Below are 27,846 nucleotides of genomic sequence, written 5' to 3' on the forward strand. Positions count from 1 at the left end.
ATCTTTATTTAGTCTTTTATTTTTTTTTTTTCTTCCAAAGATTATGTTTCTTGAATCATTTGCTTCCTTTGCTCCATGGTACTCTAGATTTACAAGCAAGCATTATACTGAAGCTCATAATATCAGTACATGTAACAGTAATACATAAAAGGTCTCGACATCTATATCATTGACACACACGCTAAGCTATGCTAATTCTGAATTTTGTTGATACGTATTATACCACAAGTTAAGGTTCAATGGAAAGGGATAAGTTTTTAATCATATGGTCCATAACTCAAACCATGAGCCAGCAAAGATGACCCTAGAATCTCCATAGGCAATGTTTAAGTTTTTCATATGTGTGTGTGTGTGTGTGTGAGAGAGAGAGAGAGAGAGAGGTGTAATTCAAAAAAAAAATATATATAAATAAATAAATTTCAAACAAAATGGGTGGGACCCACTATCAAGTGGTCTCATGACCACTATTGTTGGTCTCTCTCTCTCTCTGCTTCCATTTTCTTTTTCTTTTGCTTTACAACTTTGAAGCTTGATTTTTCTTTCGATACTTAGTGATTTTGAGTGCCGTTTACGACAAAACGGAGAGTACGGCGAGCTCTACACGTGTGTATCAGCAATTTTAGTTTTGAACAACCTAGGGAGTCCGAAAATCTTGACCCATTTTGAGGGTTTGAAGTGAAAATTGGGAGTTTTGCATATAATAGAGATAGGGGTCTCTAATTCCTACAATCTTGTTTCTTTGTGAATTAATTGTTTTTGATTAGTGTCCTAGCATGCTAAATTGTGATGATTGTTCCTTTGTGAATTAATTTTTCTTGATTAGTATCCTATTAGTATTCTAGCATGCTATATTGTGATAATTGTTCCTTAAAGTGACTTGATTGTATATATGAAATATATGAGAAGGTGTATTTAATTGAATTATAATGTGTATTTAATTGAATTGTATAAAAAAAATAATAATAATAATAATATAATAAAATAAAAACATGCTTAATGTGTTAGTTTTTCATGCCAATTAATTTATCAGAAATTTATGTGAAAGCTTATTAATTGTGCATTAAAAATTCTCTCCATTTTCATATATGCACATAAGCATTGGGTATGAAAGAAAAGGGAAAGTGTTTTGAAATGAAATTAAAAGGGGATTTTGGGGAGAATTTGATAAAATGGTTTTTTTTTTTAGAAAAACCCGGTCGCCGCGGAGTCACCAAAGGGCAGGTGTGTTAATATAGCCCAGAGGGAATTAGGGAGATTGCCCTAGCGTGGTTGAGCTATTTGGGCCTCAAATGACGCTGCAGAGATACCAAAGGTCAGAGACAGTAGTCAATCCTTCTCTCGTGTCGCTGCGGAGTCACCAAATGGCGGGTTATATTAACAATTTGTGAAGTGATGATATTTTTCTAAAAATGGGGAGTGACATGCATAACATTGCATTCATTGGCACGAGATTTATTTGCTTTGAACTTAGAATTGATATTGTGTTTTCCCGGCTTTGCATGATCTCAAATTCCTATTGCCCTATTTCTTGTTTGGATTCACGGAGATACAAGAGATGTGTCTTAGGCACCACCTACTGAGCAATTTTGCTCACCCCTTTTATTTAACATTTTTTACAGGAAACGAGAAAGAAGTGGCGGATAACATTCTACCACAGACTTAGTATGGGTTAGGAGCTTATTTTGTTATTTTTGTACTTGGGTCACTCTATTTTTGTAAGACTAAGCATAATGTACTTTGTACGATGACTTATGGACTTTGAATATTATAATTATACCTATGGGCTTGTAAAACATAGACATTTGATCTTAATCTTGTATTTTAGGACTATAATTATGATACTTAGATGATATAGTATGTGGTTGTACCACCATGGAATGTATTAGATGTTTATTGTGTTGGGACAGGTTAAAAATGCTTTTAAACAGGTTATTGTAGGACGATTTTTAGCGGAGGTTATGCCTAATTTTTTTTTTAAAATTTTGGCATCAGTTAGGGTTGTTACAAATTTGGTGTCAGAGCAGAGGTTTGAAAACCATTAGGACGACGGATAGAGGCTTACATAGGGGTTGCATGGGAAATCAATTGCATAGTTTATGTGATTAATTGTTAAAGTGTTTTGCTATGTGCAAAAGCATACTTAACTGTTTACTTGTTTACATGTTTACGTGCTTATATGCTTATATTAATGTGTTCATTGCCTAGTCTTGCATGCTAAGTGTTAGTATAGCATCCTTTTATGTTGAGTTATTCACGGTTAGACCTTAGTGTTATCGTTATTGAATTATTTTATTTGTTTTATAGAACGATGTCACTGCGTGAGGAACCCAGGGAAGTTGGCCCTAGGCCAACAAGAGGTGATGTTGGCGAGAGCTTGAGCTCCAATCCGGCGAAACCAGTTGATGAGGACACACTTCTTTGGGATTTAATTGCCCCAAGAGTTGTTCCTACAACGAGGGATAATGTGGAAGCACCCGTTGAAGAGAGTGAAAATCCGGCGGAACTAATATTGAATCGCTTGTTGCAGAGGGCATTGAGGGCCACTATTGTTACTCAGCCGTAGCTGATACCGCAACCGATGCCACAACCGGTAGTGCAAGTGGAGGAGACGCCAGCACAGAAACTTCTTAAGATTATTAAAGGGTTTTCTCAGTTGATGCCGGTAATGTTTGAAGGTGGTGCAGATCCCATGGTGGCGGATGATTACATGGAGCAAGTTGAAACTCAATTGACTTCTATGGATGTGACGGAGGATCACTTGAAAATCATCCTAGCCACTTACAATTTCATAAAGGATGCCAAGTTTTGGTGGAAATCGATCACAAATCAATATAAGATTGAAGAGATGAGTTGGGATAGATTCAATGAGCTGTTCTATGAGAAATATTTCCCTGCCTCCAATAGGTGGGAGTTAAAGAATCAATTTATTGGCCTTATCCAAGGCAATATGTCAATGACAGAATACGAGAACAAGTTCACGTCTCTTTTCCACTTTACCCCAGAGATGGTGAGTAATGAAGTTGATAAGGTTCGTAAGTTTATCTCTGGACTTGACTACAAAATGAGGCCATTGTTAATAGCACAGGGTATCAAGGTTTATTCTGAGGCAGTGGAAAGAGCATTGATGCTAGAGGTGGATGTCAAAGATAAAGATGCAAGAAGGGAACAGTGGAGACAAAAGAAGAATGTAGGACCATCTGCAGAGGGACCTTTAGGGAAAGGGAACATGGGTGGTTCATTTCAGTTTCAAGGGCAGCAGTCTGCACGATCCGCTCCTACCACTCATATGCCAGCTGGATCTGATAGGAGTGCAGTTGTTTGCTTTCAGTGCCAGCAGCCTAGACATTACAAGTCCAATTGTCCTATGAGATCGTCTTCAATTTCTTCAGCTCCGAGGGTTTGTTATGGGTGTGGCTAGCAGGGCCACTTGATTCGAGACTGTCCAGGTCAGGGAGCAGGCACCACTAGTGGCAGAGGGTCACGGCAGAGGCCATCACAGTCTGCTACGGTTCAGTCAGGTTTCAGACCACTGCCACCACCACAGCCTGCCATGTCTTCTCAGGGTTCACGACCAACTAGGAGGGATACTCATACTGTATCGGCACAACAGTCTGGTGTTCAGATTAGTAGTTTACAGGCATAGGCACCGCAGGGACGTGTCTTTACACTTTCACCAACTGATGCATCTCCTGGATCGTCAGTTCTCCGAGGTATATTTCCGGTGTTTAGTTCTTGGGCTCGTGTTTTGTTTGATTCTGGTGCATCTCATCCTTTTATTTCATCATCATTTGCACTTACATCGAGGTTAGAGATCAGTTTCATGGATCGGGCGTTGTTTGTTGATATGCAAGTTGGGGTTTCAGTGTCATTGAGCCAAGTTGTGCGGGATTGTTCCATTGTGATAGCCGAGTGAACCTTTGTGTTTGATTTTATCCTCCTGGAAATGACTAGTTTTGATGTCATTCTCGGGATGGATTGGTTAGCTTCATTTCATGTTACGATCGACTGTTACAGAGGGAGGGTTACAGTTTGCACTCCCGAGGGAGATTGTTTCTTTTTCGTGGGACATCGAAGTGATTCCCATATTTCATCGTTTTATGGAGTTCGTGGAAGGAGTCGTGGTGATTACTTCTTGGCTAGTCTTATAGCTGAAGAAGATGATGTTGTGAAAGAGGATTATCCTGCAGTTGTTCGTGATTTTCTGGATGTGTTTCCGGAGGATTTAACAGAGTTGCCTCCACACCTAAAAGTGGAGTTCTCTATTGATTTGATGCTAGGTACCGCGCCGATTTCTATGACACCGTATCGTATGGCACCAGTTGAATTGGAAGAATTAAAGAGGCAGCCTGATGATTTGAGGATGAAAGGTTTGATCCGACCGAGTGTGTCACCGTGGGGCGCACCGGTCTTGTTTGCTAAGAAAAAAGATGGTTCTTTGAGGTTGTGCATTGATTACCGGAAGTTGAATCGTGCTACCATCAAGAATAAGTATCATTTGCCAATGATAGATGATTTGTTTGATTAGTTAAGAGAAGCCAGTTGTTTTTCGAAGATTGACTTGAGGTCAGGTTACTATCAGTTACAGGTTAGGGATGAGGATATCCCAAAGACAGCATTCCGTACACAGTATGGACACTATGAGTTCCTTGTTATGCCTTTTGGCTTGACTAATGCGCCAACGGCATTCATGGACTTGATGAACCGTGTCTTTCACGATTATTTGGACCAGTTTGTGGTAGTTTTCGTGGATAACATTCTCGTGTATTCATGATCTCGGGAGGAGCACGAGGTCCATTTGAGTATTGTTTTACAAATTTTATGGGAGCATTGATTGTATGCCAAATATGAGAAATGTGAGTTTTGGCTACAGGAGGTGAAATTTTTGGGGCATGTTGTTTCAGAAGGTAGAGTGTCAATAGATCCATCAAATGTTGAAACAGTTTTGAATTGGGAGCAACCCAAGAATATTTTTGAGATCTGGAGTTTCCTTGGCCTAGCGGGTTACTATCGGAGATTTGTGAAGGATTTCTCCCGTTTGGCAGCGCCTATGACCCGTTTGACCCGGAAAGGGATCAAATTTGTCTGGAATGAAGCCTGTGAGTCATCTTTTCAGGAGTTAAAAATAAAATTGACTACAACTCCAGTGTTTATGGTACCTAAGCGTGGCTTGAGTTATGTAATTTATTGTGATGCTTCACGTGATGGTTTGGGATGTGTGTTGATGCAGGATGGTAGAGTAGTGGCTTATGGGTCTCGACAGTTGAAGACTCACGAGCTTAACTACCTTACTCATGATTTGGAGTTAGCGGCAGTTGTATTTGCCTTGAAATGTTGGAGACATTACTTGTATGGTGAGAGATTCGAGGTATACTCGGATCATAAAAGTCTCAAGTACCTTTTCTCCCAAAAGGACTTAAACAACAGACAAAGAAGATAGGTTGAATTCTTGGAGAACTACAACTTTGTCTTACAGTATCATCCGGGTAAGGCAAATGTGGTAGCAGATGCCTTAAGCTGAAAATCTCGTGGAACTTTGGCTAGTTTGGCCTTCCGAAAATGGAAGATGCTTGAAGATTTGGCAGAAATGGGATTGTAGTGTTTTGATGACAATGCTTGCTGTGAGTCGGCATTTTTGTTTAGTCTTGTTACACAACCTACTCTTGTCAGACGAGTGATTGAGTCGCAGAGACAGGATCCAGATTTGGATGCCCTTTACACCTTGATCTCTAGTGGTGAGACAGTGAAAGATTGGACCTTGCATGCAAATGGAGGTTTACGGTTCAGGGGTTTATTGGTGGTTCCCATGGTTTGTCGTGAGGACGTCTTACGGGAGTTTCACACTTCCCGTTTTGCAGTTTATCCAGGTGGTACCAAGATGTATCACAATTTGAGACGTTAGTATTGGTGGAACGGGATAAAGAAAGATGTTGCTCAGTTTGTGGCTAAGTGCCTTACCTGTCAGCAGGTGAAGGCCGAGCATCAAAGACCAGCTAGTTTGTTGCAACCATTACCTGTAGGGCAGTGGAAATGGGACCATATTGCTATGGATTTTGCGACATGTCTTCCAAGGTCACGGAGGGGCAATGAAGCCATATGGGTCATTATTGATAGGTTGACCAAGATGGCTCATTTTTTGCCTATTAAGGCAACAGACGATGCAGAGAAGCTTGATGTACTTTATGTGAAGAAGATTGTAAGGTTACATGGAGTTCCTGTAACCATTGTGTCAGATAGGGATGCTAAGTTCACTTCGAAGTTCTGGGAAGGACTTCAAGTAGCGTTTGGTTTAGCGTTGCATCCTAGTACGGCATTCCATCCACAGACGGACGGTCAGTCGGTGCGTACTATCCAGATCTTGGAGGATATACTTCGGGTATGTGTGCTTGACTTGGGTGGTAGTTGGGAAGTTCATCTACCGCTTATTGAGTTTGCCTACAACAACAGTTATCAAGCGAGTATCCAGGTGGCTCCATTTGAGGCATTGTATGGTAGACCTTGTAGGTCTCCTGTTTGTTGGATTGAGGTGGGTGAGATCGTCGCTTTAGGATCCGACATAGTACTCGAGACTACTGAGAAGATTAAGCTGATCAAACAGAGGTTACTTACAGCTCAGAGCCGATTGAAGAGCTATGAAGATAAGCAGAGACGGCCATTATCTTTTGAGGTGGGAGACCATATTTTTCTACGGGTTTCTCTACGGAAAGGATTGATGAGATTTGAGAAAAGTGGCACGTTGTCGCCACGATTCATTGGACCGTTTGAGATTTTGGACCGAGTAGGAGAGGTTGCCTACAGACTTGCTTTGCCACCACAGTTGGACAGGGTTCACAATGTCTTCCATGTATCGATGCTACGAAAGTATGAGCCGGATCCATCTCATATTTTGAGTTGGGTTGATGTGGACATTGATGAGGATGTTTCCTATGAAGAGAGACCAGTTCAAATCCTTGACACACAGCAGAAGTTGTTGAGGAACAAGACGATACCAATAGTGAAAGTTCTTTGGAGACACCACGGAGTTGAGGAGGCTACTTTGGAGCTTAAACAGGAGGTTCGCTCCAAGTACCTAGCGTTGTTTTCTTCCTCAGGTATGTCTTGATTTCGGAGATGAAATCTTTTTAAGTTGGGGAGAATGTAATGTTTAAGTTTTTCATATATATATGTGTGTGTGTGAGGTGTAATTCAAAAAAAAAAAAAAAAAAAAAAAAAAAAAAAAAAGAGAGAAAAGAAAATTTAAACAAAATGGGTGGGACCCACTATCACTCTTAAGTGGTCATGAGACCACTATTGTTGGTCGGATTCTCTCTATCTATTCCGTTGTTCTACCTCTCTCGTCCTCTCTGCTTCCATTTTCTTTTTCTTTTGCTTTACAACTTTGAAGCTGTAATGCCTGTATCTTATATATTTATGTTAAAAGATTTTTTATTTTATGTTAGCTGTGGGGCCCACCTTATTTTAAGGCACATGTGGTTAATGGGATGAAGACCCATTTTGTTTTCATTACACTTTCTCTCTCGGCAGGTCTCTCTCTCTCTCGCTACCTCTGTATTTCTTTTTTTCTTTTTCTTTTGCAACTTCCACTCTTGATTTCTCCCTCATTTCTTGGTGTTTTTAAGAGCCGTTTGCGGCTATTCAAAGCCCACGACGACATCAACACGTTGATAGGAACAATTCTTTGATTGGTGCACTATAGGAGATTCGAAATCCTAGGGTTTGAGGTGAAGAAATTAGGGATTTTGCTTAAAAGTGAGGTAGGGGTCTCTAATTCCTACAATCTTGTTCCTTTGTGAGTTAATTGTTCTTGATTAGTGTCCTAGCATGCTAAATTGTGATGATTGCCCCTTTGTGAATTATTTTTTTTTTCTTGATTAGTATCCTATTAGTATTCTAGCATGCTATGTTGTGATAATTGTTCCTTAAAGTGACTTGATTATATATATGAAACATGTGAGAAGGTGTATTTAATTGAATTATAATGTGTATTTAATTGAATTGTATGAAAATAATAATAATAATAAAATGAAAGAAAATAAAATAAAAACATGCTTAATGTGTTAGTTTTCTATGCCAATTAATTTGTCAGAAATTATGTAAAAGCTTGTAAATTGTGCGTTAAAAAAATTCTCTCCATTTCCAAATATGCACACAAGCATTGGGCATGAAAGAAAAGGGAAAGTGTTTTAAAATAAAAGAAAAAGGGGATTTTGGAGAGAATTTGATGAATCGGCTTTTGAGAAAAACCCGGTCGCCGCGGAGTCACCAAAGGACCGGTGTGTTAATATAGCCTAAAGGGAACTAGGGAGATTGCCCTAGCGTGGTTGAGCTACCTGGGCTCCAAATGACGCTGCGGGGGTACCAAAGGTCAGGGACAGTAGCCAATCCTTCTCTCGTGTCGCTGCGGAGTCACCAAAGGGTGGGTTATATTAACAGTTTGTGAAGTAATGATGTTTTCTGAAAATGGGGAGTGACATGCATAACATTGCATTCATGGCACGAAATTTATTTGGTTTGAACTTAGAATTGATATTGTGTTTTCCCGGCTTTACATGACCCCAAATTCCTATTGTCCTATTCTTTGTTTGGATTCACGGGGACACAAGAGGTGTGTCTTAGGTACTACCTACTGAGCAACTTGCTCACCCTATTATTTAATAAATTTTTTTCCAAGAAACGGAAAAGAAGTGGCGGATGACGTTCCACTACAGGGCTAATTTGGATTAGAAGACTTTTTGCCATTTTGTGTACTAAGTCCCATATTTTTGTAAAATCTTAGTTTGTTATATTTGGTATAGAGATTCGTGAAACTCTTGTTATTGTAACTATATTTTGGGACTGTAATTATGATAATTTAGATTATTTGGTGTGTGGATGTTCCACCATGAAAGGAACTATGTTGAGGTGTGATGAATGGGATGTTGGAGTATATTAATTTTATTATGTGTTGGGACAAGTTGTTGAAGGACCACTTTTAGGGGAGGTCATGCCGAAATTTTTGTATAAATGGTTTTAGTTTAGGGTCGTTACAAATTTGGTATCAGAGCCATGGTTCGAATACCATTAGGACAACGGGTAGAAGCTTACCTAGGGTTGTCGGGGAAGTCATTTGCATTGTTATTTGCTTATTTGGAAAAGTGTTTTGCTATGTGAAAAAGCATGCTTAACTACTTACTTGTTTACGTGCTTATATGCCTATATTAATGTGTTCATTGCATAGTATTACATGCTAAATGTTTGTACAGTATGTTTTTGCGTTAGGTTGTTCACGGTTGGACCTTAGTGTTATCGGTATTGAATTGTTTCCTTTGTTTTATAGAACGATGTCACGGCATGAGGAAATCAGGGAAGTTGGCCCTAGACCAACTAGGGGTGATGTTGGTGAGAGCTCCAGCTCCAATCCGGAGGAGCTAAATGATGAGGACACACTTCTTAGGGACTTGATTCCCCCGAGAGCTGTGCCCACAAGGAAGGATAATGTTGAAGCACCCGTAGAAGTGGGTGAAGGTTCTGTGGCACTGGAGTTTAATCGTTTGTTGCAAAATGTCGTGAGGGCAACGATTGCTGCTCAGTCGCAGTCGGCACCACAACCTACAGTTCAAGTTGAGGAGACGCCAGCTCAGAAGCGTCTCAAGATTATTAAGGGGTTTTCTCAGCTGATGCCGGTTATGTTTGAGGGCGGTGCGGATCCAATGATAGCAGATGACTACATGGAGCAAGTTGAAACTCAATTGACTTCTATGGATGTGACGGAGGATCACTTGAAAATTATCCTAGCCACTTACAAGTTCACAAAAGATGCCAAGTTTTGGTGGAAATCGATAACAAATCAATATAAAATTGAAGAGATAAGTTGGGATAGATTCAAGGAATTGTTCTATGAGAAATATTTCCCTGCCTCCAATAGGTGGGAGTTAAAGAATCAGTTTATTGGCCTTATCCAAGGCAATATGTCTGTGACAGAATACGAGAACAAGTTCACGTCTCTTTCCCGCTTTGCTCCAGAGATGGTGAGTCATGAAGTTGATAAGGTTCAGAAGTTTATCTCCGGACTTGACTACAAAATGAGGCCATTGTTAATAGCACAGGGCATCAAGGTTTATTCTGAGGCAGTGGAAAGGGCATTAATGTTAGAGGTGGAGACCAAAGATAAAGAAGCAAGAATGGAACAATGGAGGCAAAAAAGGAATATAGGACCATCTGTAGAGGGACCTTTAGGGAAAAGGAACAGGGGTGGTTCATCTCAGTTTCAGGGGCAGCAGTCTACACGATTTGCTCCTACCACTCCGTTGCCAGCTGGGTCTGATAGGAGTGGAGTCATTTGCTTTCAGTGTCAGCAGCCTGGACATTATAAGTCCAATTGTCCCATGAGATTGACTTTAGTTTCTTCAGCTCCGAGGGCTTGTTATGGGTGTGGCCAGCAGGGCCACTTGATTCGAGATTGTCCGAGTCAGGGAGCAGTCACCGGTAGTGGCAGAGGGTCACGGCAGAGGCCATCACAGTCGGCTACAGTTCAGTCAAGTTTCAAACCACCGCCACTACCACAGCCTGCTATGTTTTCTCAGGGTTCACGACCTGCTAGGAGGGATACTCCTACTGTGTCGGCACAGCAGTCTGGTGTTCAGATGAGTAGTTCACAGGCACAGGCACCGCAGGGACGTGTCTTTACACTTGCACCGACTGATACATCTCCTGGATCTTCAGTTCTCCGAGGTATATTTCCAGTGTTTGGTTCTTGGGCCCGTGTTTTGTTTGATTCTGGTGCATCTCATTCTTTCATTTCATCATCATTTGCACTTGCATCGAGGTTAGAGGTCAGTTTTATGGATCGGGCGTTGTGTGTTGATACGCCAGTTGGAGTTTCTGTGTCTTTGAGCCGAGTCGTGAGGGACTGTTCCATTGTGATAGCCGGGCGGACTTTTGTGTTTGACCTTATCTTCCTAAAAATGACTAGCATTGATGTCATTCTCGGGATGGATTGGTTAGCTTCTTTTCATGCCACGATCGACTGTTTCAGAGGAAGGGTTACAGTTTGTACTCCCGAGGGAGACTGTTTCTTTTTCGTGGGAGATCGGAGTGATTCCCACATTTCATCGTTTCATGGAGTTCGTGGACGGAGTCGTGGTGATTACTTCTTGGCTAGTCTTATAGCCGAAGAGGATGATGTTGTGGAAAAAGAGTATCCTGCAGTTGTACGTGATTTTCTGGATGTGTTTCCGGAGGATTTGACAGAGTTGCCTCCACACCGAGAAGTGGAGTTCTCTATTGAGTTAATGCCAGGTACCGCGCCGATTTCTATGGCACCGTATCGTATGGCACCAGTTGAATTGGAGGAATTAAAAAGATAGCTTGATGATTTGAGGATGAAAGGTTTCATCCGACCGAGTGTGTCACTATGAGGCGCACCGGTCTTGTTTGCTAAGAAGAAAGATGGTTCTTTGAGATTATGCATCGATTATCGGAAGTTGAATCGCGCCACCATCAAGAACAAGTATCCTTTGCCAAGGATAGATGATTTATTTGATCAGTTGAGGGGAGCCGATTGTTTCTCCAAGATTGACTTGAGGTCTGGCTATTATCAGTTGCGGGTTAGGGATGAGGATATCCCGAAGAAAGCATTCCGTACACGGTATGGACACTATGAGTTCCTTGTTATGCCTTTTGGCTTGACTAATGCTCCAGCGGCTTTCATGGACTTGATGAACCGCGTCTTTCACGATTACTTGGACCAGTTTGTGGTAGTTTTCGTGGATGACATTCTTGTGTATTCACGATCTCGGGAGGAACACGAGATCCATTTAAGTATTGTTTTACAGATTTTGCGGGAGCACCGGTTGTATGCCAAATATGAGAAATGTGAGTTTTGGCTACAAGAGGTGAAGTTTTTGGGACATGTTGTTTCAGAAGGCGGAGTGTCAGTTGATCCGTCAAAGATTGAAGCTGTTTTGAATTGGGAGCGACCCAAGAATGTGTTTGAGATCCGTAGTTTTCTTGGTCTAGCGGGTTACTACCGGAGATTTGTGAAAGATTTCTCCCATTTGGCAGCGTCTATGACCCGTTTAACCCGGAAAGGGATTAAGTTTGCATGGAACGAAGCCTGTGAGTCATCTTTCCAGGAATTGAAGACAAGATTGACTACGACTCCAGTGTTGGTGATACCTGAGCGTGGCTTGGGTTATGTGATCTATTGTGATGCTTCACATGATGGTTTAGGGTGTGTGTTGATGCAGGATGGTAGAGTAGTGGCTTATGAGTCTCGACAGTTGAAGACTCATGAGTACAACTACCTTACTCATGATTTGGAGTTGGCGGCAGTTGTGCTTGCTTTGAAGTGTTGGAGACATTACTTGTATGGCGAGAGATTCGAAGTGTACTCGGATCATAAAAGTCTCAAGTACCTTTTCTCCCAAAAGGACTTGAACAATAGACAAAGAAGATGGGTTGAATTCTTGGAAGATTACAATTTTGACTTGCAGTATCATCCGGGCAAGGCAAATGTGGTAGTAGATGCCTTAAGCCAGAAATCTCATGGGACTCTGGCCTGTTTGGCTATTCAGAAGTGGAAGATGCTTAATAATCTGGCAGAGATGGGATTATAGTGTTTTGATGATGATGTTGACAGTGAGCCAGTATTCTTGTTTAGTCTTGTGGCTCAGCCTACTTTTGTTGTACGAGTGATTGAGTCACAGAGACAGGACCCAGATTTAGATGCCATTCACGCTTTGATCTCCAGTGGTGAGACAGTGAAAGATTGGGCCTTGCATGCAGATGGGGGTCTACGGTTCAGGAGTTTATTAGTGGTTCCCACGGTTTGTCGTGAGGACGCCTTACGGGAGTTTCACACTTCCCGCTTTGCAGTTCATCCAGGTAGTTCCAAGATATATCATAATTTAAGACATCAGTATTGGTGGAACGGGATGAAGAAAGATGTTGCACAGTTTGTGGTTAGATGCCTTACCTGTCAGCAGGTGAAGGTCGAGCATCAGAGACCAGCCGGTTTATTGCAACCATTGCCTGTAGCGCAATGGAAATGGGAACATATCGCTATGGATTTTGTGACAGGTTTTCCAAGGTCACGGAAGGGCAATGAGGCCGTATGGGTCATCATTGACAGATTGACCAAGACGGCTCACTTTTTACCTATTAAGGCAACAGATGATGCAGAGAAGCTTGGTGTTCTTTATGTGAAGGAGATTGTAAGGTTGCATGGAGTTCCAGTAACTATTGTTTCAGATAGGGATGCTAAGTTCACTTCAAAGTTTTGGGAAGGACTTCAAGCAGCGTTTGGCTCAGCGTTGCACCTGAGTACGGCATTCCATCCACAGACTGACGGTCAGTCGGAACGTACTATCCAGATTTTGGAGGATATGCTTCGGGCATGTGTGCTTGACTTGGGTGGTAGTTGGGAGGATCACCTTCCACTTATTGAGTTTGCCTACAACAACAGTTATCAGGTGAGCATTCAGATGGCTCCATTTGAGGCGTTGTATGGCAGACCTTGTAGGTCTCCTGTTTGTTGGACTGAGGTAGGCGAGACAGCCGCCTTAGGACCTGACATTGTACTCGAGACTACTGAGAAGATTAAGTTGATAAGACAAAGGTTACTTATAGCTCAGAGTCGACAGAAGAGTTATGCGGATAAGTGGAGGCGGTCGTTATCCTTTGAGGTAGGAGACTACGTTTTTCTTCGGGTTTCTCCACGGAAGGGATTGATGAGATTCGGGAAAAGTGGCAAGTTGTCTCCACGATTTATTGGACCGTTTGAGATTTTGGACCGTGTAGGAGAGGTTGCCTACAGACTTGCTTTACCACCACAGTTGGACAGGGTCCACAATGTTTTCCATGTATCGATGCTACGGAAGTACGAGCAAGATCCATCTCACATTTTGAGTTGGGTTGATGTAGACATTGATGAGGATGTTTCCTACGAGGAAGGACCAGTTCAGATACTTGACACACAACAGAAGGTGTTGAGAAAGAAGACGATACCGATGGTAAAAATCCTTTGAAGACACCACGGAGTCGATGAGGCTACTTGGGAGCTCGAACAGGAGGTTCGCTCCAAGTATCCAAAGTTGTTTTCTTCTCCAGGTATGTCTTGATTTCGGGGACGAAATCTTTTTTAAAGTTGGGGAGAATGTAATGCCTGTATCTTATATATTTATGTTAAAAGATTTTTTATTTTACGTTAGCTGTGGGGCCCACCTTATTTTAAGGCACATGTGGTTAATGGGATGAAGACCCATTTTGTTTTCATTACACTTTCTCTCTCGGCAGGTCTCTCTCTCTCTCGCTGCCTCTGTATTTCTTTTTTTCTTTTTCTTTTACAACTTCCACTCTTGATTTCTCCCTCATTTCTTGGTATTTTTAAGAGCCGTTTGCGGCTATTCGAAGCCCACGACGAGATCAACACGTTGATAGGAGCAATTCTTTGATTGGTGCACTATAGGAGATTCGAAATCCTAGGGTTTGAGGTGAAGAAATTGGGGATTTTGCTTAAAAGTGAGGTAGGGGTCTCTAATTCCTACAATCTTGTTCCTTTGGGAGTTAATTGTTCTTGATTAGTGTCCTAGCATGCTAAATTGTGATGATTGCCCCTTTGTGAATTATTTTTTTTTCTTGATTAGTATCCTATTAGTATTCTAGCATGCTATGTTGTGATAATTGTTCCTTAAAGTGACTTGATTATATATACGAAACATGTGAAAAGGTGTATTTAATTGAATTATAATATGTATTTAATTGAATTGTATAAAAATAATAATAATAATAAAATGAAAGAAAATAAAATAAAAATATGCTTAATGTGTTAGTTTTCTATGCCAATTAATTTGTCAGAAATTATGTAAAAGCTTGTAAATTGTGCGTTAAAAAAATTCTCTCCATTTCCATATATGCACACAAGCATTGGGCATGAAAGAAAAGGGAAAGTGTTTTGAAATAAAAGAAAAAAGGGGATTTTGGAGAGAATTTGATGAATCGGCTTTTGAAAAAAACCCGGTCGCCGCGGAGTCACCAAAGGACCGGTGTGTTAATATAGCCTAGAGGGAACTAGGGAGATTGCCCTAGCGTGGTTGAGCTACCTGGGCCCCAAATGACGTTGTGGGGGTACGAAAGGTCAGGGACAGTAGCCAATCCTTCTCTCGTGTCGCTGCGGAGTCACCAAAGGGCGGGTTATATTAACAGTTTGTGAAGTAATGATATTTTCTGAAAATGGGGAGTGACATGCATAACATTGCATTCATGGCACGAAATTTATTTGGTTTGAACTTAGAATTGATATTGTGTTTTCCTGGCTTTGCATGACCCCAAATTCCTATTGTCCTATTCTTTGTTTGGATTCACGGGGACACAAGAGGTGTGTCTTAGGTACTACCTACTGAGCAACTTGCTCACCCTATTATTTAATAAATGTTTTCCAAGAAACGGAAAAGAAGTGGCGGATGACGTTCCACTACAGGGCTAATTTGGATTAGAAGACTTTTTGCCATTTTGTGTACTAAGTCCCATATTTTTGTAAAATCTTAGTTTGTTATATTTGGTATAGAGATTCGTGAAACTCTTGTTATTGTAACTATATTTTGGGACTGTAATTATGATAATTTAGATTATTTGGTGTGTGGATGTTCCACCATGAAAGGAACTATGTTGAGGTGTGATGAATGGGATGTTGGAGTATATTAATTTTACTATGTGTTGGGACAGGTTGTTGAAGGACCACTTTTAGGGGAGGTCATGCCGAAATTTTTGTATAAATGGTTTTAGTTTAGGGTCGTTACAGAAGCTTGATTCCTCTTTTGATACTTAGTGATTTTGAGTGCCGTTTGTGGCAAAACGGAGAGCACAGCGAGCTCTACACGAGTGTACCAGCAATTTCAGTTTTGAGCAACCTAAGAAGCCCGAAAATCTTGACCCATTTTGAGGATTTGAGGTGAAAATTGGGGGTTTTGCATATAATAGAGGTAGGGGTCTCTAATTCCTACAATCTTGTTCCTTTGTGAATTAATTATTCTTGATTAGTGTCCTAGCATGCTAAATTGTGATGATTGTTCCTTTGTGAATTAATTTTTCTTGATTAGTATCTTATTAGTATTCTAGCATGCTATATTGTGATAATTGTTCCTTAAAGTGACTTAATTGTATATATGAAATATGTGAGAAGGTGTATTTAATTGAATTATAATGTGTATTTAATTGAATTGTATAATAATAATAATAATAATAATAATAATGAAATGAAATAAAATAAAATTAAAACATGCTTAATGTGTTAGTTTTCCATGTTAATTAATTTGTTAGAAATTTATGTGAAAGCTTGTTAATTGTGCGTCAAAAATTCTCTCCAGTTCCATATATGCACATAAGCATTGGGCATGAAAGAAAAGGGAAAGTGTTTTGATATGAAATTAAAAGGGGATTTTGGGGAGAATTTGATAAAATGGTTTTTTTTTAGAAAAACTCAGTCGCCGCGGAGTCACCAAAGGGCCGGTGTGTTAATATAGCCTAGAGGGAACTAGAGAGATTGCCCTAGCGTGGTTGAACTATCTGGGCTCCAAATGACATTGCGAAGGTACCAAAGGTCAGAGACAGTAGCCAATCCTTCTCTCGTGTCGCTGCGGAGTCACCAAAGGGCTGGTTATATTAACAGTTTGTGAAGTGATGATATTTTTCTGAAATTGGAGAGTGACATGCATAACATTGCATTCATGGCATGAGATATTTGCTTTGAACTTAGAATTGATATTATGTTTTCCTGGCTTTGCATGACCCCAAATTCCTATTCCCCTATTCCCTGTTTGGATTCACGGAGACACAAGAGGTGTGTCTTAGGTACCACCTACTGAGCAATTTTGCTCACCCCTTTTATTTAACATTTTTTACAAGAAACGAGAAATAAGTGACGGATGACATTCTATCACAGACTTAGTATGGATTAGGAGCTTATTTTGTTGTTTTTGTACTTGGGTCACTCTATTTTTGTAAGATTAAGCATAATGTACTTTGTACGATGACTTATGGACTTTGAATATTATGATTATACCTATGGGTTTGTAAAATATAAACATTTGATCTTAATATTGTATTTTGGGACTGTAATTATGATTCTTGGATGATATAATATGTGGTTATACCACCATGGAATGTATTAGATGTTTATTGTGTTAGGACAGGTTAAAAATGCTTTTAAACAGATTGTTGTAAGACGATTTTTAGTGAAGGTCCTGCTAAAAAATTTTTTAAAAATTTTGGCATCAGTTAGAGTCGTTACACTAATTATGCAACTTGAAATGTGATAGTGCAGAGGTTCCATCGAGTCCTTTCTGGAAGTAGTGCTCGAGATACTCTTTTACAGTGGTCTCCCTGTAGATTGAGGGGTTTTCTTCTGATACTAACTCCTCGATTGGTCCATACACTCCCGGTGGAAGCCCTTTTTGACGATGTGTTCTGAAAAAACTAGCCACTGAAATTCTAGGGCCAATTTTTTTTGCCAGTACTCTGTGATTAACACTTTTGAACTAGTCATTAGTGATAAGCGGCACAAAAACAAACATGAAAACAAATAAGACAGTCTGGTTAGCTACAATTGTTATTGATAATGTGAATAACAATTTTTAAAGGGAGCATTAGTAAAGATGATAAATAAAATAAAATAAAATAAAAAGGTAAAAAAAAAGAAAAAGAAAAAAGAAGTCAAGTTATATGGCATATTAAGCTTAGTACAACATAGACTTGCCTGTATAAGATCTGCAATGTTCACTACAAGAGCTCCAGGCAAGGGAGGGACATCAACCCATTGGTTTTCATGAAGGACTTGAAGCCCACCCATTTGGTCTTGTAGAAGTACAGTAAGGAAGCCATTGTCAGCATGTTTGGTAGTGCCAAAAGTCAATTCTGGTTCAGGGCATGCTGGGTAGTAATGGCCAAGGACCAAAAGCCCCTCGGCACAATTCATACTTATGAGGTGATCAGAATTAAGCCCAAGAGACTCCGAGAGCAATTCAAATAGAGTAAGCCCCATTTTCATTACATGCTTGGAGTAATCAATCAATATATCTCTGCAAGTTTATTTGGAGCGAGTATCACATATATTTATTACATGAGATAACAAGTATGTGTTTGGCCACGTCATTGAATAAATTAAAATGCTCTTAATTTTGATAATTTACTGGATGCACATATGGCTGTGAGACAGCATTGCATAAAAAGGGTAAGAAGGAAAAGGAGGGAAACCAAATAAAGGTGGCCAAAAATAATAATTACAGAATGTTAATGCAAATAGGGGTCATACATTAAGTGGATACTGCAGAAAAGGGTGAGAAGTAGTGGAAGGTCATGAGTCCGATTCATGTAACATATTATTGTGGACAAACAGAAATTAAGAAGAAAAAACCCTAAAATAGTATGATGGAAATTAGAGTAACTTTTGCTTCCTAATGTTACAATACTCAAGATATATAGATCTTCATCAAGCAGTGCAAATAAAAATTTCGTTACCATGCTATATGCAGATTGAAAACAGGGAAAATCTATGAACATGCTCAATAGAAACATGCTAGTACCAGAAGATGTTTCTTTATTTTTCTTTGGCATGTTGTGGGAAAGGATAAAATAATAGTCCAAGAAAGACTTTTCCCCAAATGCTTATCCAAACACACTGGAATGGTGAAACTTTTCTTCTGATAAACAGTTGTTCATAACTAATGTTGTTCTCCATGTTTGCCAGTAAACTAGTAAGTTTATAGGCAAACTACAACCGGAACCTAAGAAATCCCTGCAAAATCTAGCATCACAAACCATTCAGTCCTTTTTCCTTTTGGTAGAGAAGAAAAAATGAAAAATTTTAGTTACATAATTTCATAATTAAGACAAGGCATGTGATTAATTTCATGACCCCAAGGTGTACTGGGCTAATCAACTAATAAGTACATATCAAACATACCTACAAACAACAGGCAGTTCTTGAGGGTCAGGTGGATGAGGGGCCATGACAAAAGCAACAGTATCCCTCCAGTTAGCTGCTGGTGCTTGATACAAATCAAAGTTGCTAAAATAAGTACAATTTCTTGTGATATCACGAGAATACAATTGTTTCCTGACCTCAATGTCCTGCTCATGAAACCTGCGTATCCCATTGATCATTTCATCCATAACACTTTCTGGAATTCCATGATTGACCACCTGAAAGAAACCCCACTCCTCACAAGCATCTCGAATTTTGGCCATGATTTCACCACGTAAAGCTGCATCCTTGTCGATGCCTCTGAAGTCGATCACTGGAATACTAAACTTGGAGTTACCAGAACCTGGCCCATCATCATTAATCTTATTTTGGTGATCCACAAATATATATGGTATTTTCTCCACCCCATCATCTACGAGTCCCTTCACACCGGTTTTTGTATCATCAAAAGCTTTTAGTTCACTTCTTTGGTCATAGTTGTTGGGCTTGACTACTGCCTGAACTTCAGAATTGCTTGTTACCACCATTTTCTAGGAAGAAGATAATTAATCTATGGGAATGCAATTAAACTGTTTGTGAAATATGAAAACGACATTTGCTTTCCGGTGGAGATAAGGAAGATACAAGGTGGAGGTTCAAAATTTGTGTGGTTGGCCATGCTTTCTTTCTCAATCGACAACTACATCCTTCTTTGGAATGATGTGTCATGGTAATTCAGTGAAATGACCAAAGGGTTGCAAGGAGTAAAAGGTTGTATAAACATAAAAAAAATGTTCTATTTTATTTTCTTGTATAAAGGAAAGTGATGCATATAAAAGAGCAATAATAAGTTTGAGTGATAAACAACTCAAGGACAGAAGAGACATATTACTGTAAAAATACACTCACTGATCCTATGCAGGTTTGCTGATCACTGTTGTTTTGTTAAGCTCCTAGAACCGAACAAGACTTTGATCTCGATCATAAATATTTATGAGCTCCAAACCTTTAGATACATGTGACAACAATTACGTGTTTAACAAAAAAGATGTCTCAACATCCATGGTGAGAGCATCAATAATAGAAGTACGTATACAACTACACTGATTTGATCCAGAAAGAAATTTCTATGGAATCAAGTGGTGACTTGTTGAACGTTATAAAGGTTATAGGTTGCATGAACAATTCTACCATGGATATTCCAAAATGGATATTGTAACAAATCTAGTTAGAGATACAGGACAACTAGCAAGTCACAAAAAAGGCAATTCTCAACTACATTGACTTTTTCTTCTTCTTTTTTTCACCCAAGGGCGTACATTTGATTGTAAAAAGTTCGAGATTACAAACAGAAAAGATAAAATGGCATAAAATCATGAATATTGAAATATGTCTAGGTGACATAAACTTCTAGGTTTCAAATGATTGCTTTAATTAAACATACTTAAAGTTGCAGTACAGAAAAGCTACGATTTCCAGATTGTAGAAATATGAAGCATCCCACGTAATATATGATACATCAGGTCACACATCCAAGGAGAAGGAATTTATTGGTAAACATTAAGCCAAACCAGAAGTAACCAAACTAAGCTGGCTTCTAAATCTCCAAGGCCTACTTGCACAACTTGAAATGTGACAGTGCAGGGGATCCATCGAGCCCTTTCTTTAAGTAGTGTGCGAGGTACTCTTTAGTGGTAGTGTCCCGGTAGATTGGGGGGTTATCTTGTGACAGCAACTCCTTGATTGGCCCATAAACTCTTGATGTAGTCTCTTCTCCTAAATGTGATCTGAAAAAACAACCCACTGAAATTCTTGGGCCTAACTTGTTGGCAAGCACTCTGTGATTGACACTCTTGAACCTGTCATTGGTAGTGAGCTGCACAAATAGAGTCATAAAAGCAAATGAAACAACATGATGAGCTGCATTAGTAATATGTATGAGTACGCGAAATATACTATTACATAGACTTGCCTGTAGAAAATCTCCAATATTTACCACAAGAGCTCCAGGCAAGGGAGGGACATCAACCCATTGATCATCTCGAAGGACTTGAAGGCCACCCAATTGGTCCTGTAGAAGTATTGTAATGAAGCCAGCATCAGTATGGCTGCCAGTGCCCAATGTCAATTCAGGTTCAGGGCATGCCGGGTAGTAATGGCCGGTGAAGAATAGCCCCTCAGCACAATCCATGTCTTTCAAGTGATTTGGGTCAATCCCAAGTGCCTTGGAAAGCAATTCCAACAGAGTAAGTCCCAATCTCATTACGTTCTTGAAGTACTCCATCATTATATCTCTGCAATTACATAAATTGACACATGGACCAACGAAAATGAATAACTTTGGCAGTAGAAGTATAGAAAAACAGGGCTAGTGATTGTCGATTTTGTTGATTTTTGAAGGGAAAGATCAGCTAGTTTAAAGGAAATTCCCAAAATAAAAGATAAAGGCCGGAAAAAAAGCCTAATCAAACGTGGTTAGGACTGGAAAATTTGTTGTCATACATATACAAATATTGCTCTAATTGATAACATACCCGCACACTACGGGCAGTTCTGAAGGGTCAGGTGGTTGAGGAGCCAAAACACAATAAATGGAGTCCCTCCAGTTTGCTGCTGGTGCTTGATACAGACCAATATTGCTATTGTATACAAACCTTCTAGTCAAATCACGCGAATAGAATTGCTTCTTCACCTCAGTATCTTGCTCATGAAACCTGCGTACCCCATCAATCATTTCGTCCATGACACTGACCGGAATTCTATGATTGACCACCTGAAAGAAACCCCACTTCTCTGAAGCAGCTCTAACTTTTTCCACAATTTCACCATGTAGAGCTGCATCCTTGTTCATGCTTTCCAAGTCTATCGTTGGAATACTGAACTGGGAATTGCCGCAATCAGACTTCCCTGGAAGTTTAATTTTCTGATCATGGACAAATATACGAGGGAGCTTGGTCACCCCAGCATCTACTAGTCCCTTCACACCTGTTTTTGAATCATCAAAAGCTTTTAACTCACTTTTCCGATCATATTCAGCCATAGCTATGGCCTCAACTTCACGTGTGCTTGTTGTGGTCACCATTTTCTTTCTCTAGGAAGACAATGTTGTACAAAGTGCAATTATGTAGGATATTAGTTTAACTCCATGGAGGTAGGCCATGGATTTCAATTAACAATTGCATCACTTTTAATTTTATTATATTAATTCTTAGTTTCCTCCTAGACATGAACCGTTTTGTCCTTTACAAAAAAAAAATTATTCTTCAATGATCTGAAGACGGCATTTTGAGATTTCAGTTTTTAAATTCATTTGTCAAATAAAATTACAAGAGAAACGTGAACATCAACAGCCTACAAAAGATGCTGATACAAAAGTTGGATTTACAGTTCATGAGCCATTGTCATTGTTGGCTCGGGAAAGACTTGAACATTTATTATATTGATAAAATTGAAAAATGTTCTATTTTTGTTATCTATACTAACCTGTTACAAGAGGGAAATATATATATATAAATTAAATATATATTATTAATTATTAATATACTATATATTAAAGGCCTCTTTTATATTGAAAACAATAAAAATAAAAATGAATCATCTAATACGATTATATGAGAGCTTCAATCATAGAAGCACTTATTCAACTACACTTGATCACGAAAGAAAGTTGTATTGAATAAAGTGGTGAAATGTGGAATGTTATAATTAGAATTTAGGTCAGAAAGATGGTTGTATAAGAGGGGAAAGAGATACCTCCTTAAATTAATGGAGAGAATCAGTCAACCACCAAATAATTAATATCCTTAGTAGACACGTGAACTGATCAATGTTTCGGAATTTTTGTTGGAGGTCTAAACGAATTCGACTATGCTTCATGAGCTATTTGCTTCCTTCGCTGCATAGAAGCCTAGAATTACTACAAGCAAGCATTATACTGAAGCTCTTAATATCAGTACATATAACTGTAATACATAAAAGAGTCTTGATTTTCGTATCATTGACATACATGCTTGGCTATTCTAATTTTGAATTTTTTTGTTTTTTGACACATCTTAGACCACAAGTAAGGTTCAAGGGAGGGAGATAATTGATTAACCATATGGTCCATAACTCAAACCATGAGCCAGCCAGAATCAATCTCCAAGGGCCTAATTATGCAACTTGAAATGTGATAGTTTAGAGGTTCCATCAAGCCCCTTCTGTAAGAAGTGTGCGAGGTACTCTTTTACAGTGGTCTCCCTGTAGATTGAGGGGTTTTCTTCTGATATCAACTCCTTGATTGGTCCATACACTCTACATGTAAGCCCTTTCTGATAATGTGTTCGGAAAAAACTTGCCACTGAAATTCTAGGGCCAATTTTTTTGGCAAGTACTCTGTGATTTACACTTTTGAACTTGTCATCGGTGATGAGCTGCACAAACATGAAAACAAAAACAAAAAAAAAATGATAACAACGGTGTTGTTAATTACAATTGTCATTGATATTGTGAATAACTGCTTTAAAGTTTTTTCTTGGAGACGAAAATTGTATTTAAAGTGAGCAGTAGTAAAAATGATAACAATTTGAAAGAGGAAAGAAACTGAATTACTTCTGATACGGGGCGTATATTGTCCAAAAACAGGTTATACACCATCTGAACATGCAAGTTTCTAGCTTGAAGCATTTATAAGAATTCAAATGATACGAATGATTGCACATGATACTTAGGAGAAACTCTAAGTACCACTATACAAGCTTAGTGTAAATGCATTAAGATAGTCTCACACTTGGAAGAGCTAAGAGCATCTGGGGCGCATCAAATTGTAGAGAAGATTTGTGAAACGGGGGGAGAGAGAGAGAGAGAGGCTGTCTGCATTCAAAATTGATTGCCCTTTTTGTGGCCCCCACAAAGACTTATCTATGGGCTTCTTTACTGACAGAGAATGGTTTGGACCATATTTATTATTTTCTTTCTTTTGTTTATTAGTTGCTCTGTTTTGTATGGATTCGCAAAGAATCTGTAAATAGAAAGTAAAAAATAAATAGCAACTTCAACGGCTCTTTTAAAACGATAATAAACGGCTCTCTTTTAAAATGGCTATATTATTTATTCTGTAAATACTAATTTTCATCTTCAATAATTCTCTCTCAATTATTTTTTTAACATCCATCTCTATGGATCCTCCACCTTCATTAATCTCTATAGCCGTTGGAAAAAAGACAAAAAATTATAAAATTAAAATTAAAATTTGTTATTTAATTTTTAAATTAAATTAACAAAATAATAAATAGATAATGAGATAATTGAGTTTCACACCATGGAACATATTGGATAACAAAAAATAGAGTACCACATCACCAATTTTTAGCTTATGTGGCAATCTATTTTTTAAAAAGTAGATAGATAACCTTTAGCCCCACACCACATGCTCGAAGAGCATCCGGGTACAGTCAAAAGTAAAGGATATTTGTATAAAGTAGAGAGAAGGAAACTCGGTGTAGGTGAAAAGTGAAGTAGCAAAATTGTTGGGCCCATCAGTTGTCCGCTATTACATTTTGTCCACAGTTGGAGAATGCTAGAGTATATCTATCCGTTTTGACACAATTGTTTAATCATGGGTTGTCCTTGTTTTTGTCTTCCTCTCTTACATCACTTCTAAATTAATTATATAATAATAAAGTAGACAATGAAAAAATGAGTTCCACACGTATAACATAATCTAATATATGCATATTATCTATCTACTTTATTATGCTGAGTTGGCACTCTACTATTTTAAAAGTAGATAGATAGCATGCTTATTGCACACCAAATGCTCAATGCATAACAGTTAAGAGGCAGAAGTCTAGCGGCTAGTCTCGAGTTATGGAAAACTTTTAACCCATCAAGTGATTCCCTCTTTGGAGTATTCTAATGTGCTTTTATGTGAAACTATGCTTTTGAAGCAGAAAAGGGAAAAGGCAAAAATAAGAAATAAAAAATAATAAAGTTATATGGTAGACTTGCCTGTATAAGATCTGCAATGTTCACTACAAGAGCTCCAGGCAAGGGAGGGACATCAATCCATTGATTCTCATGAAGGACTTGAAGCCCACCCATTTGGTCTTGTAAGAGAACGGTAAGGAAGCCATTGTCAGAATGTTTGCTAGTGCCAAAGGTCAATTCTGGTTCAGGGCATGCTGGGTAGTATTGGCCAAGGACAAAAAGTCCCTCAGCACAATTCATATCTTTGAGGTGATCAGAATTAAGCCCGATAGACTCTGAGAGCAATTCAAATAGAGTAAGTCCCAATTGCATTACATACTTGGAGTAATCGATCAATACATCTCTGCAAGTTAAACAAATATACGTCATTCTAGCAGTAGATGCACATCTGTGAGACAGCATTGCATAAAAAGAGAGAAGGAAAAGGGATGAAACCATTTATGGGAGAAATTATTGGGTACCGACAATGTCGTATCCCGGCGTATAGGTCTTCTCTTCTGAAGCTGTAGGTATTAATATTCATTACAGAATGTTTATAGGGGTCATACATTATACAGACTGCAGAAAAGGGTGAGAAAGCAGTGGAAGGCCACCAGTCCAGTTCACATAAAACAATCTTGGGGACAAACAGAAATTAAGAAGAAAAGCTCCTAAAATAGTACTGAAATTGGAATAACTTTTGCATCCTATTGTTACAGTACTCAAGAATCAAGATATATTGATCTTCTTCAAGCAGTGCAAATACATTACCATGCTAAATGCAGATTGCAAACAGGGAAAACCTATGAACGTGCCCAATAGAAACATGTTCGTAGTACAAGAGTTTTTTATTTATTATTTTTTGGCATGTTGTGGGAAAGGATAAAATAATAGTAAAAGAGAGGTTTCCCCAAATTCTTATCCAAACACACTGCAATGGTGAAACTTTTCTACTAATCTAGTTCATAAGTAGAAAATTGATAAATGCCTTTTCATTGTTTTTAACATGTTTGCCAGTAAAATAATAAGCTTATGGGCAAACTCCAACCAGAACCTAAGAAATCCCTGCAAAATCTACCATCAAAAACCATTCAGTCCTTTTTCCTTTTGGTACAGAAGAAAAAATGAAAACCCCAAGGTGTACTGGGCTAATTAACTAAAAAGGTATATCAATCATACCTGCAAACAACAGGCAGTTCTTGAGGATCAGGTGGATGAGGAGCCACGACAAAAGCAACAGTATCCCTCCAGTTAGCTGCTGGTGCTTGATATAGATCAAAATTGCTAAAATAAGTACAATTTTTTTTTTTAAATCACGAGAAAAGAATTGTTTCTTGACCTCAATGTCCTGCTCATGAAACCTACGTATCCCATTGATCATTTCATCCATAACACTTTCTGGAATTCCATGATTGACCACCCGAAATAAACCCCACTCCTCACAAGCATCTCGAACTTCGCTCATGATTTCACCACGTAAAGCTGTATCTTTGTCGATGCCTTTGAAGTCGATCACTGGAATACTGAACTTGGAGTTACCACAACCTGATCCATCATCCTTAAGCTTATTTTGGTGATCCACAAATATATATGGTATTTTCTCCACCCCAGCATCTACGAGTCCCTTCACACCGGCTTTTGTATCATCAAAAGCTTTGAGTTCACTTCTTCGGTCATAGTTGTTGGGCTTGATTACTGCCTGAACTTCAGAATTGCTTGTTACCACCATTTTCTACTCTCTAGGAAGAAGATAATTAATCTATGGGAATGCAATTAAACTTTATGTGAAATATGAAAACAACAATAGCTTTCATGTGAAGACAAGGAAGATACAAGATGGAGGTTCAAAATCTCTCTGTGGTTGGCCATGCTTTCTATCTCAATCGACAATTACATCCTTCTTTGGAATGATGTGTCACAGTAATTCAGTGAAATGACCAAAGGGTTAGCAAGAAGTAAAAGGTTGTATAAAGGAAAGAGATGCATATAAAAGAGCAAAAATTAAGTTGAGTAATGAACACTTCCGGGACAGCAAAGAAATATTAATGTATAAAGACACCCATTGATCCCTAATGCATGGTCTGCCATGCTATAGAACTGGACAAGAGTTTGATCTTGATCAAAATCTTCCAGTGTGAGAGCGTGAATAATAGAAGCACCTATCCAACTACACTGATTTGATCATGAAAGAGATTTCTACGGAATCAAGTGGTGACTAGTGGAATATTACAAAGGATGTAGGTTGCACGACCAATTCTCCCATGAATTTTCCAGAATGAAAATTGTAACAAATCTAGATAGAGATGCAGGACAACCTGCAAGTCACAAAAAGGCAAAACTCAAATACACTAATTTAAAAAAAAAAAAATCACGTAAGGGCTAACATTTGATTGTAAAACGTTCGAGATTACAACCAGAAAAGAGCAAATGGTATAAAATCATGAATATTGAAATGTGTCTAGGTTTCATATTATTGCTTTAATTTAACATACTTGAAGTTGCAGTACAGAAGAGCTACGATTTTCAGGTTGTTGAAATATGAAGCATCCCACAGAATTATATAACACAACAGGTCACATATTCCAAGAGAAGGAATTTATTGGTAAACCTTAAGCCAAACCAGAAGTAACCAAATTAAGCTGGCCTCAAAATCTCCAAGGCCTACTTGCACAGCTTGAAATGTGACAGTGAAGGGATTCCATCGAGCCCTTTCGTTAAGAAGTGCGTGAGATACTCTTTTATGGTAGTGTGCCGGTAGATTGGGGGGTTATCTTGTGATAATAACTCCTTGATTGGCCCATAAACTCTTGTTGTAATATCTTCTCCTAAATGTGTTCTGAAAAAACAACCCACTGAAATTCTTGGGCCTAACTTGTTGGCAAGCACCCTGTGATTGACACTCTTGAACTTAACAGTCCGTCACACATAAGGAAAGGGAAGGTCCGCATAATTTTCGAAACAAGAAG

At 38.9% G+C, this 27,846-nt stretch overlaps 2 protein-coding genes and 1 pseudogene across 3 annotated transcripts; all 3 read right to left on the minus strand.

The window, feature by feature from the left end:
- Positions 1 to 17,366: 17,366 nt before the first annotated feature.
- On the minus strand, positions 17,367 to 19,596 carry LOC132275018 (deacetoxyvindoline 4-hydroxylase-like). 2 transcript variants are annotated; one of them, XM_059776397.1, is made up of 2 exons: positions 18,935 to 19,596; positions 17,367 to 18,050 (listed from the first exon to the last, which is right to left on the minus strand). In XM_059776397.1, exons 1-2 carry the CDS (start codon positions 19,480 to 19,482, stop codon positions 17,582 to 17,584), a joined length of 1,017 nt encoding a protein of 338 aa, XP_059632380.1. In that variant the 5' UTR covers positions 19,483 to 19,596; the 3' UTR covers positions 17,367 to 17,581. The 2 variants fall into 2 exon arrangements, with proteins under 2 accessions (XP_059632380.1, XP_059632381.1); XM_059776398.1 differs by lacking the exon at positions 17,367 to 18,050 and adding an exon at positions 18,552 to 18,766 and having other exon boundaries at positions 18,935 to 19,582.
- A 614-nt stretch (positions 19,597 to 20,210) lies between these two features.
- On the minus strand, positions 20,211 to 22,793 carry LOC132275022 (1-aminocyclopropane-1-carboxylate oxidase homolog 1-like). The gene is made up of 3 exons (XM_059776399.1): positions 21,469 to 22,793; positions 20,907 to 21,228; positions 20,211 to 20,810 (listed from the first exon to the last, which is right to left on the minus strand). The coding sequence occupies exons 1-3, from the start codon at positions 22,014 to 22,016 to the stop codon at positions 20,547 to 20,549; spliced, it is 1,134 nt and encodes a 377-aa protein (XP_059632382.1). The 5' UTR covers positions 22,017 to 22,793; the 3' UTR covers positions 20,211 to 20,546.
- A 76-nt stretch (positions 22,794 to 22,869) lies between these two features.
- On the minus strand, positions 22,870 to 26,728 carry LOC132275021 (1-aminocyclopropane-1-carboxylate oxidase homolog 1-like; annotated as a pseudogene).
- Between the last annotated feature and the right edge of the window lie 1,118 nt (positions 26,729 to 27,846).

The sequence above is a fragment of the Cornus florida genome, unplaced genomic scaffold (assembly GCF_030987335.1).
Source record: "Cornus florida cultivar Cherokee Brave unplaced genomic scaffold, ASM3098733v1 CherokeeBrave_3.0.0_Hap2_Chr09, whole genome shotgun sequence".
Classification (NCBI taxonomy): domain Eukaryota; kingdom Viridiplantae; phylum Streptophyta; class Magnoliopsida; order Cornales; family Cornaceae; genus Cornus; species Cornus florida.

Coding starts and splice junctions, on each gene's coding strand:
- LOC132275018 (XM_059776397.1), bottom strand. CDS start 19,482: ATGGTGGTAACAAGCAATTCTGAAGTTCAGGCAGTAGTCAAGCCCAAC. Junction 18,051..18,934: donor GAACTGCCTGTTGTTTGTAG/GTATGTTTGATA, acceptor ATAAACTTGCAG/AGATATATTGATTGATTACT.
- LOC132275022 (XM_059776399.1), bottom strand. CDS start 22,016: ATGGTGACCACAACAAGCACACGTGAAGTTGAGGCCATAGCTATGGCT. Junction 21,229..21,468: donor GAACTGCCCGTAGTGTGCGG/GTATGTTATCAA, acceptor ATGTAATTGCAG/AGATATAATGATGGAGTACT. Junction 20,811..20,906: donor ATATTGGAGATTTTCTACAG/GCAAGTCTATGT, acceptor CTATTTGTGCAG/CTCACTACCAATGACAGGTT.